The 11,776-nt window shown below is 42.5% G+C and overlaps 1 protein-coding gene across 1 annotated transcript in view; it reads left to right on the top strand.

Moving 5' to 3' along the window:
- Positions 1-427: 427 nt before the first annotated feature.
- The window catches only part of CD96 (CD96 molecule), a 62,936-nt gene continuing 51,587 nt past the window's right edge, over positions 428-11,776 (top strand). The window contains exon 1 of the mRNA XM_061454369.1: positions 428-472. Within this exon, the coding sequence (XP_061310353.1) occupies positions 443-472 (30 nt within the window). The 5' untranslated portion in view covers positions 428-442. The remainder of the gene's footprint in view (positions 473-11,776) is intronic.

Genomic DNA, 11,776 nt, shown 5'->3' with positions numbered 1-11,776 from the left:
TGTGGGTGTTTTCAGCAGGATGCCCTTTGGTCCTCAGCTGCAGCCTGGCTGGTAGTGGCATCAGTCATACAGGTTGTACAAGTTCCAGATTTCAGGTATCACCATTATCCAGCCACATCTGCATTGTTCTGAGTGGCAAAAGGGCAATGAGAAGTGGGTATACTGGCAGTATCTCTTGCTTATGTTTTACAGCCATACTGTAAAAGAGCTGTGAGCAAACTGGTCTAGAGGAAGGTGTCCCTGCCCATTGCAGAGGGGTTGGAACTAGATGATCTTCAGGTCTTTTCCAACCCAAACTATGATGTGATTCTAAATAATTTCTCATGTCAGAAGAAGCAAACACATGTAGCCAATGATGTAGTACACTGCCCTGCACCTCCAGTTGGGACAGAAGAGTTGCAACAGCAGATGCTTGAGCAGATATGAAAGCATTGCTGAAGAAATGGACCAAGGATCCGATTCCAATTTTGGGGTAAGTTAACATGTTTGATTTGGGATTGCTTCTTTTGTTTCTTTTGTGTTTGTTTCTTCCCTTAACACTTGTAAACTGCAAACGGGATGATAGGAAAGAAACTCAGTTGTGAATCATAAATAGGATTATTGACTAAATACCAGTTGTAGGACCTACACCACCGATGTGTGAGCCGGAAAACACATCTCGACTGTATGATTTTGTTTCTATTTTCAAAGAAGAAGCAGTTTAAAAAATCATTATCAGTTGCATCCGAGTTGATCGTGTTTGATTGGGAAGGCACTGGGATGCAATAAACAGGAAACCCCAGGGTGCCATTTTACTAAGACAGCTTTCAGAGACGAGCCACGGTTTCTGCTGCAAGGCGCTGTTGATTTACATGGATTTTCTTGTCACATGTTTTGGCAAAATGTATCAGCTTGTGCTTCTTAACACCAACAAATAATACTTGACTTGCAAACGAGCTGCTTGGCAAGTACCCAGCCACAGGAGGCTTGGAAGCTTGACTGAATAAAGAAGACTTCCATTTTCATCTCACCAGTTTGTGAACTGGCGCTATCCCTGCCATGGTCATCTGCAGCCGCTCTCTGATCTTTGCTCTTGATTCTTTGACATTGAAGCTGTTCACCCTGTTAGATTTCACCCCGTTCCAAGCAATGGAAATGAAACCTTTATTTTTTCAATGTTCATGTAAATGCCTTAAAGGGATCTCAAGCTCATTTATGCTCTCGTATTTGAAATTCATCTTTTCTACCTTGTGACATTGGTATCTTTTCCCTCACTACGCAGGGCTTTCCAAATGTTCACCTTTTAAAGGAAAAAAAATAGGAGCTTACTCTGTATTTTTTTCTGCGCAGCCTTCTTGTTCATAATGAGCTTAAATAGAAGGAACATAAACCCCTCTGGAAATCAAATTATGCACTAGGTTCACTAAAAAAAGTAATTACGTTATAATCAAACTGTCACTTTATGAGCTAGTGGGAGATGAAATACACCATAAGCTGACAAAAGAAGAGGATGGCTTGCTTGTTTAAATATCATTCACGGCACAAAGCAGTGGAGAAACTCTGAAATACACACGGCATAGTCAGGAAAGCTCTTGGAGATGGGGACCACAGCACTGGAACCAGTGAGACAGATAAGCTTTCTTCTTTCTAACCTTCAGTTATATGCAGCCCAATGTGTGTTTGGGCTATCCATGTCAGCAGACTGACAGCCCAAGTGTGTTTGGACACAGGGTAGGAAACACTTGTCTCATGATCAGCAAATAAACTGAATACATGCATTGTGTTTTGCATGGACTTCCAGTCTCTGCAGCTGTGGCAGTTCTTGAATCATTGTCCTTGTTTGCTTCTTTTGTGCCACCAAGCTGTCAGCCCCTTTCAACCAAGGCTGACTCACATCTCAGGTTAAACATGCAAGTGAATTGGGGAAAGCTGAATGTGTGAGGGGTTGTATTTGTTCATGTCTTGCCAATTCTTGTGGCCCTTTCCACTTGCATTGCCTTAATTGGAAGGGAAATGCCTTAGTTTGAGGGGAAATACACGTTCTTGCTTAGGCACGGAGTAGACCAGCAGCGTTTGGGCAGGAGGGGTTTTCACTAGTCCTCCAGGCCCTTGTTGTGTGGGCTTCTGTTAAGTAAAGTCCTTTTTCCACCCTGATCTAATTTCTTTGAGATTTGAGGCCGTTCCCTGCATTCTATTCTCTGCCAGCAATGGATCCTTTACATGGACACTCCAGCGATGAACTGTGATGCTTGAGAGCAGGCTGGTGGCAAGTGGTGGGCATGCATGGGGAGAGGGAAGGGAGCTGGTGATGTACTTTTACATTCCAGCCTTGCCTTTCTAGCAGGGCCCACAAACGAGGCAAGCAGGCAGCTGCAAGTTTATTCTCAAGGATGGACCAAAGCTGGTGGAAGTCTGGCACCAGAACAGCTCCTGCTGCCAGTAATGCATCTAATGAAAGAGAAATTGGTTTTCTTTTGGGGCTTTCCTTCTGGTCACTTAAAAAAGAAGCAGGAACATGAATGGGTTGAACTTGGTGTCTCTGTACTCTGGTTCTGTTTCTATTCTAGAGATACAAAGGGTGACATGCCAGGAGGTCCATCCTGTGGAAGTGGCACAGCTGATACCTTTATTCAGTGTCTTGCTTTCTCTTTTCATTCTACGAATACAGCGACAGAGCAGCACAGCATGCTGTGCTGGCCATGCACGTGTTGTTTTCTATAGACAGTGGATAAGTGTATTCGTGCCACATATCTATCTGGCAGGGTACTGTGAGCCTCAGGACAACAGAAGCCGGGGGAGCCCACTGGAAACTTCCCAATAGTACAGCTTGGTTTTGCAAGTTTAAATCTCCAATTTGGTCAAGTACCAGTAACTTTCTTTTTTCAAAGAAAGCTGGAGACGTTCCCATTCCAGGAACATGAACACGAAATGAAGCTTCATCAAAAAGAAGTAATAATAAAACCTTGTCCAAATGCCTGTGTAACTGTAGTCTGTTTTGACAGAAGTACCTTTTGTCAGAAACAGCTTTTGACAGCAGCTCTCTCCCCAGATAAAAGTAGCATCTTGAAAGCCACTGTTTTTAACTTGTCATTGAATCTCATCACAAGCAACCCCTCCCATGGACTGGTGGACTACTGCTGAGCTCTAAGTTGTGTATTGAAAGCCTCGTGAGCTTAAATTTAGCATCATCCCCATTTCGTGTTATGCTTCTGTTGCTGGCAACAGACTTGGTTAAAATGCTACAGTTTTCCTCTCATTAAATTCATGTTTCTAAAACCACTTTTATAACGCAAGATGTGTGAAACATCTTCAATTACAAAAGAAAAGAAACCCAAACAAACCTCAGACCAAAACAGACAAACAAAAGGGTTTTCACGACAGAAAACGTAAGTAATGTTTTCTTGGCTTTGGTTGTGCAAACACTTTCATGAGGCTACTGTGCCCTGTTAGGCATAACGAGGCTATTTCATACAATCATAGAATAGTTAGGGTTGGAAAGGACCTTCAGCTCATCTAGTTCCAACCCCCCTGCCACTGCACCTATCACAATGCCTTGGATAGTCTCACTGTCCACATTGTTGTTCTGTTGCAAGGATGAGGACAAGGATGCTGGTTCACCTCCGTACCCGTCTCGCTGCACACAGGAAGACTCCCTGCTCCAGTCTCAAAGTTGCAGCAGAGCCGTGGGTGGAATCTGTGCTCCCTGGTGGATTTGAATCCTGAAGGAATGTGAAGGGATTAGCATGTGCAACTTGTATTCACTCTCTTGGGAGCCAACTGCCTTTCTGGTTGTCCTCAGACTGACCTCGAGCTGCAACAGGTGATGCAAAAAAGGCTTCTAAAGAGATCAAATGGTGCTCTCTTGGTAGAAGAAATCTGTTTAAACAGCTGGCCCTTGAGTTGTGAGTCTGCCTGTGGCGTAGGTAAACTTCACTGATTCCCCAGGGAAACCTGAGATGGAGAAGGGGTATAATACCCCTCTTTCAGAAAAGAAACAAACCCATTGGATCTAGTATTGCTTAACCCTAGCAGAGGAAGTCGTAAGGCTTTTACTTTTGCTCTAACCAAAGTGTACCTAACACAGCTATTTTTACAAAGCTAGCAAGCAGCTCTGGAGATAGTGTCAAGAACTGATAATACACTGTACTCCCTGCCTTTTGCCTTCGCCTAAACTAATCATTGGTAGGGTCCCATAAGCAACTAAATCTTTCTGCTATTGAATCCTTTTTGCCCTATGAAGATCATAGCAATGCCATAATTTAGCTCAGATAGATGTGACACCATAAGGCTAAATACTATATTTTATCTTCCTGCAGCAGCTGCTGCCGAGTGACCTAACACTGTGCATGATAAAGAGGAAAACACAAATTGCACCTTAGAAGTGATGGGTTTGGGGTCTTTTTGTAAGTGGAGTCGTGGAGGTGTGTAAAGACAAAATGACCCAGCTGGGCCTGGAGCAATGTTCTCGGGATGTAGGATCACAGTTACGGATGACAGTAGGTGACATAGCTGATTCAGCCTGCAAATAAGGGTGGCATAAATGACCCTGGTAGGTTCATGACATTGCGTGTATCTAGGGAGTCTCCACACAAGTTACAAAATCTGGCTTGATTCTTTTAGTTCCTTTTCTTTTTCATTTGTCCATGTTCCCCTCTTCCCCCCTGCCATGTTGCTTCCTTCAGCTACTGCACTGAGTGGAAAACAGTTATTTACGAGCTGATCTGTTAAGATCTCTTCAGGGCCTGATGATTTTTCCTGATCCTGAAAGGAAAAGGGATATTAAAGCTTTGTGTTGCTTCTCTGCAGGGGCCAGGGCACAAAGTCTCTGGCACAGCTTGACCCTGGGGTATAAGGGCTAGACTTGCCCAAAATGTCCTAACAGAGAGGGATTATTTTCTATTTGCTGGATGCATTTGCTCCATACTTTTGGAGGTGCTATAGGACCCTCAGTTGTCACCAAAATCCTCCTTTCTGAAACGGCTGAGCATCTCTGTCTCTTTGGATCATGCTGCTCTTCCTTTCCCTCTCCACCCCAATGCCAAGATGCATCATATGGGCAATATGACTCTGAAACTGTTCTACTGTCCATTCTCCTTCCAAGAACCCATATGAAGAGTGGTGAAGCTGATAACTTATGTAGCTTCTTTCTTTTTTTTTTAGCTTCTTCAAGCATGCTGAGCCTGAGGAAAATTAATATCACACTTCTTATAAACCTGTCCTTGTTGCTGATGCAAACCCTCTTAAAAGCAAGTCAAAACAACATGCTTAGGTGTGGCAATTTGCTAAAAAGTAATGGTGTCAGAAAACAGGACCAGCTCATATGAAAACTTGCAGGAAAAAGAGCTTTGGCTAGTTGCAAACTCGAGATTTTAAATAGAATATCAGCTCAGAGGTGAGTGATGAGTTTTTACAGTGGAGAAATCAGAGATGGAGGTTTTTAGGAATCAATCTCTGATACATTAAAAAGGAAAACCCCAATTCGTGCCTGCAAGAAGTAAGCTTTCCATGTGATCCCTGCTCTTCAAGCACAGGCAACAAGGCTTGTTGACCCAGATGAAATAAATCACTGGTCTTAATACAGTTTTCATATGTGTAACTGAGAAGCTGCTGATCTGCTTGCTTATTTTTCTGCTCTAATTATTCTCATCTTTGTTAAAATACATTATTCCACTTTTAACTCCGTAGATTAAAGCTGGAGTTGCTAATAATCAGGATTTTTGCTGTCTCAAAATGTGAAATGCGCATGGCTTCATTAGAAGCAATGTGAGCTCCTTACACTCCTGACCTGACTTAAATGGATGTGTAATACAAACCAAGCATAATGAGAAGGGCCCTCCCATTCTCACCTCATGTGTTTGATGCAGAAGGAAAACCCCAACCCCCTCCATAATACTACTTAATAACAAGCTCAGATAAATAATAGAGGCTTAAAGTGTTAACTTTTTTCTTCATGGATCCAAACTTTCTTGGTCCTAATGGCCAGCGTTGGCATCGAGCTCTCTGTAATGTAAATTCCATTACACAGCACATGAGTTTTGGCCTTTGTGGAGACCTGACCACAACATTTAATCTATTTACTTATTTTGTTAGAACTAAATCTATTTTCCCAGTGAGTCATTGCAATCCATACAGGCACATCAATGCTGGATGCAAATTTCCCAGTAGAGACTGGCACTCCCTAGAGTTGAGCATGTGTATTCAGCCCTATTCAGCAGCCTGTGCTTACCCTGTTGTTACTGTTGTTCTGATGCAACCTTCAGTTCTTTGTCTCCACAGTCATATATGACCAAGCTGTGGGCATTTGCCCTTAGTTGTCTGTATCAATACAAAGGCAAGAAATAAAGCTCAAAATCTGAGACATACAAGTAATTGCTATGTGGGTTTGGGCTTATTGTTTTTTGGGTTTTTTTGTTTTTTTTTAGATATCCCCTCCCTTCAATGCTACCAATTTATTTGATGAATCTCATCATGTAAGTCTTTCCAAACTGACTGTTTATCTCAGTGAATGATACCTGCTTGTTGCAAGCGTGATTTGCCCTTGCATACCCCAGCAGATCTTTACAAGCACAACCATTCCAAAAGGGGAGATGTGATAAATGGAAAGCTAGAGAAAATTTAGGAATCGGAAATAAAACAGGGTTTAGTCAGAGGCACAGATTCCCAAGGGATCTTTTTATGTACAGAACATATATCTACTGAGTTGTAGACACTAAGACACGTGGATATCAAGGCTCAGGAGGATTGACTTTCTAGACCATTAACAACATAAGCAATTACACCCAGATATGAAACTGAAAATAGAGTCAGAACTCTGCCCTTAAAATGGTTTTGCACATTAGCACCATAACCTCAAAATTAATCTTTCCTCCTTTAGTATTTTCATATCTATTGCAAGTAAATTTGTTGTGATACCCATTGAACTATCTTTCACGCCAATGCTTTCTGGCAGCCATACTGTGAAGATGCTGATGAAAGAAGAGAGGTCATTTCATATGGAGCTGGTGTATCAGATGAGTGTTGCTCTGACTGTGTCCAAAGGAGACGTGTGTGGCTTGATCTTATGGAAGCTGCCAACAGACCTTGTTAAAAACATACAGTATTCTTAAAGATAGCCTCATCTCTTTCATGGCCTGCCAAATTAAAAAGCTAATTAAAAATCAGCTCAGATTGAACCTTCTTCCTGCAGACATGGTCTTTGTTCAGACTTCAAGTGATGCTTTTGAATCATCAAAGTACGTAGACAGTGGTCATGGACTGAGGCTGAGAGCTGACAGCACCCATTTTAAGCCTCTCCAGGACACATTTAAGAATGAAATCCTGGAGTGATTCAGCCTTTATTTGTCCTACAGGCAACTGGGAAACTTAGGGCAATTTATGGGCTTTCCATCAGTAAGACAGATCTGAGAGTCACTGGCATGGAAATGAAATCTCAGGTTGCAGGAATGAGGAATGTATCATGAGGACATGATGAGCACCCAGTAAAATGCATGAGCATTTTAATGGGCTTAGCATTTTAATGGGCATCTGCAGGAAAGATGCTTTTTTAGGCAAGCCCTGATGTTCTTAAAGCTCTGCACCAGTGAAGGTTCAGGTAGCAGCCAGAGAAAGGTAAGTGAGGGTGGGTGGTGGAGACTCCAAGTGTTTTTATGGAAAAGCAATGACAGAAGGCAATCAATAGCAGCACAGTGTTACCGTTGCTGCGCCCATTCCCAAATGAATAACTGATGGAAACCAATCAAAACCAACCCACTATGTCAGGCCCCTTCCTGAAATCCTCCCCAAGTTAGCAGCCCCCAAGTAGCAGTCCCTCAGTATTTCCCAGTAGCAATGTTCCTCTTCATTCCCAGCTGCACCTATATGCAGGTGAAAACCTGTTTCAGAGCTCAAAAAGGGGTTGGGTAAAGGGTGGGATTGACCAAAACATCTTTCTCTATTATAATTTATTGCCTGTGCAGTAGATTCAAGTATTTTCTCCCTCTCACCTGCTAGTCTCACAAATTGCTTTATTCATACCAGCCCCAGAGTGATGTTCCCACTAAAGCCAGTCAATAGTTTTCAAACCAGACATCAGACTCGCTCCATGGCTCCTGTCACCTCTTCCCAGCCTGGCCCTACGCATCCTTCTCCATGTTGTGGTGATTCAGCAGCACTGCAGCCTCTCCCTCCCTTTGGTTTACGTTTTGAGCACTCTGTAACTGACCCTGCTTCAGGCAGGAGGCTGCACTGGGGACCCCTGGGGTCCCCTCCAGCCTGAATTATCCTGTGGCTCTGGGTCACATCCCACAGGCACAACGTTGGCTTGAAGCCAGGCTGGCTTTGAAATCCGCGCTTTCGCTTGGCATAGCTTAAATTGTCGACTTTCTGAGAATGGAATAACCAGCACTGTCTGTCTCAGCAGGTAAGTTGGAGGGATCCTGTGCTCAAGGACGATAGAGGGGAGAGAGGAGCTCAGATTTGTATGTAGGAAGCTGAAGGATGGAGAGGGGAAGCCAGTTCCCCAGGCGTACAAATCCTGAGGGAGCTGAGAACAGGGTTGGGATAGTGGAATCTGTTATTTGTTAGTTACCTTATTTAACATTCTTTAGAGGTCCTGTCGTAATGTCTACAGCAAGGGCTTATGCATTAGAGTCAATCTGGTTTATGCAAATTAGGAGTGGGAAAACGGGCTTAGGTAATAGGGATGTCATAAATATCTCTGAGTTATGAAGTGGTGTGCTGTCACAAAGGTCAGGAGCAGAACGCAGTGATTGCTCACAACCTTGTGTTCATCGTGAGTCCCTTCTCTAATACCTCTGCATCTGTCCTTTAGTACCTTTGCAAAATACACTGATAAGCAGATAGCTGGAAATGGAACCTAGAGAGGATCATACCATGAATTAAATTAACTCTACTAGAGATAGATAACTCTGATGGTAATTCTTCCCTGTGTATTGGTGCTAAAGAGTCAGATACGGTGTATTCAGATGCATTTCTCCAAGGAGAAATGAGGCCAATGAGTGATTGTTGCATCATGTAATCAAATAATTGTTTTTCAGCCTGCTGTAGATGACTATTGATGGCAAGAATTGCCAAAGGGCATTCGTACAGGGAAAGAATCAGTGTGTGCATGAGAGCCACCGCAGAAAAGCAGAGATCTTAACACAGAGTGGGGTATAAATAGAGCCAGGGCAAGGCTGTGAGAGCAGGCCAGCAATAACTCGAAGTTCTCTTAATGTTGTAGCTTTCTTTGCTGGACTTTTGGGTTAGTTTTCCTGAGCTGCTGATCAGAGATCATGCTCTGCCTCTCTCAAGAAAGCCTGCGGTGATGGTTGTGTTCCCTCCACTTACAGGCTGTGTGTTCAGGTTTGCTATCATGAACTTGGTAAAGGTGATGGCTGTAAAGGACCATTTATTAAAGGAATAGCTCTTACTTAAGGTGTCCCCGTAAGAAAAGAGTTCAGATGAGAGAGGTAAAGGGCAATGATTCTGGCTGCAACTCATGAAAAGAAGGCTGGGTCAGTAGAGTGCATCAGTATGTATGCTTGCACGCATTAGTGTCTTGGGAATGCATCCGGTATGTAAGACTTGGATGCCCATTATGCCTAACACAGATATCCAGTGCTGAACGGTTATCATACAAGTACCTTAGGATAAGTATGCATTTCTAATGTTTACGCCACAGGATAAGGTTCAGGACTGAGGGAAAAATACAACGATCACACACATTTAGGAACAGAAAAGGCATACGGTGATTAATGGGCAGTTGCATTGTATCTTTTGCTGCAGTGTGTGTGAACTGGTAAAATCTTTATAAGCCTCTGGAAATCCTTAGATGTACCAATACCTGTTCATTTCATCTGAATTTCCATTCTTTGGCTTTTCCCAATTATTTAACAGTGGGGAGTAGTCAGAATAGCAAGTAAATCAAAAAAGTTAAGCCAGCATGTGGATGGGCATGCACACCAATAGTTCCTATTTGAGAAATAATCTTTCGGATGAAAGTATGAACTAATTAACCGTGATTGCTGAATAACTTGGTTGCATTTATGTTTTACAGTTTATCTTGCTCCGTTAAGCTTCATCATAATTGGGAAGTTGTCTCCCAGGTCTCACTGAGGGGTATACCGTTGGTAATTACTAACTTTGTCTCCATGGGAACAGAATCACTTCAGGAGCCTTGACGTTTATTTTAGGGTTAAGAAAGGTAACAGTATTCAGCTCTACAAGGGATCATCCCGTTCCGTGTCAGTTATTAAACAATTAGGAAAATGTGGACTGTCTTTGAAAGGAACTATTCAGTGGGCTTCTAGACAAGGAGCTGATTATGAAGATCTGTGCCTAACGTTTAGCAGCCTATTCAGTGTCAGAGTGATTGATTCAGGCTATGGAGATGTTATTTATAAGTTTAAAATAATAGGAGAGGGTGACATTCCAGGAAAGTTTCTATTTGTGTTTTTTGTCATCACCTTGTTGACGCTGGCTTGCTATTGAGTATGATTTATCGTATGTAGATGTTGATGATATGGAGGATAAGAAATAGAGTACTCTTCAGTGAAGTTCTGGTTCAACAAACCTGTCACTTCACATTTTTCAGCTCTGTTTTGTTATAAAACTGTAATGCTGCTTTCATGAGCAGTCCAACTTGTCTGACTAACAGAATACTCTATTTAGCGTAAGACTGGTAACATACGCACAGTCTTCATTGGAACCACTGGAAGGACCATCCAGATGAGTGTAGTATGTAGGATCCTATTGGACTCAGTTGTTTCAGACACAGGAGGAGTGCTTAAAAAAACAAATTGAACCAAAAATAAGATTAAAATCCTCTTTTGGTATTGCAGTCTTTGTGTAAAAGTAATGGTTGTGTTGGGAGTCAATTCGCTTGAATAGGACAGTTGTTTGCAGACTGGATGGACTCTCCATTGCAAAGGCCTTTGTATCAGCATTGTATATTGATTATCTTAAGCTATCAAAGCACCTAACTGTTCAAGAGATGGTGGCAAGTTCTGCATTGGCAGGAACCTTCTTACTGTTTCCATGTGTCCCACCTCTGCAGAGCTTGGTCAATTCTTCAGCAGGAACTGGATAGGGAGTGCCTGGGGCAGCCAGACCCCCACCTAGATGCTAATCAGCACACTGAAGCATAGACATTGTTCTACCCATAGCGGGGATCTACCTGGGGGAATCTAATTCTCTTCTGAATAGCTCCTGAAGAAGTTAGCCACATGTTTTGCTGTGACAGTGACTAAGAGTTCGGTCAACGCCATGCCTCACATCCATCTTTTGTCTTATCAGTCTGCTCATTCTTCTGTGCAGAGACTAACCAGGGATCTGCTGAAATCCTCAAACCTGAGGAATTAAGGACATAAATGCACTGGATGTACAAGAAGTCACAGACTTGAATACACCATAATTATAATCATAGGACAAACTTGAGCTGCTTCTTCATATCTCACAAACAAATTCAGTGCAATAGCTCTTGACACACAATACACATAACAATAATATACAAGGTGTGTTCCCGTTCTTGCTGATGCCCCAGGAAATGGCAGATGCTTGCTTCTGAGCTCACACACTAGGAACAACTTCTTTTCAGTGGTCTCTAGCTAACATAAGTAATTTACATCACCAAACTGAAGCTCAGTATATCGTCACGCAACATATTGTTGCCTGCTCTCACATCCTCTGTAAACTGAAAAGACAGCTCCCTCTTCAGCTGTGGGCTGAATTTCTATAGGAACTAAATAAAAGCAGCAATGTTTTTCAGGATATAAGCTTATAAACATAACACTAGCTACTTCACCTTTCATTTCTTGTT

This window comes from Pezoporus flaviventris, unplaced genomic scaffold (assembly GCF_033815535.1).
Source record: "Pezoporus flaviventris isolate CSIRO_AGI_PZ_B2104156 unplaced genomic scaffold, CSIRO_AGI_Pfla_v1 ptg000015l, whole genome shotgun sequence".
Classification (NCBI taxonomy): domain Eukaryota; kingdom Metazoa; phylum Chordata; class Aves; order Psittaciformes; family Psittacidae; genus Pezoporus; species Pezoporus flaviventris.
The sequence above is the reverse complement of the archived record's forward strand: the minus strand, read 5'-3'. Positions and strand labels throughout refer to the sequence as shown.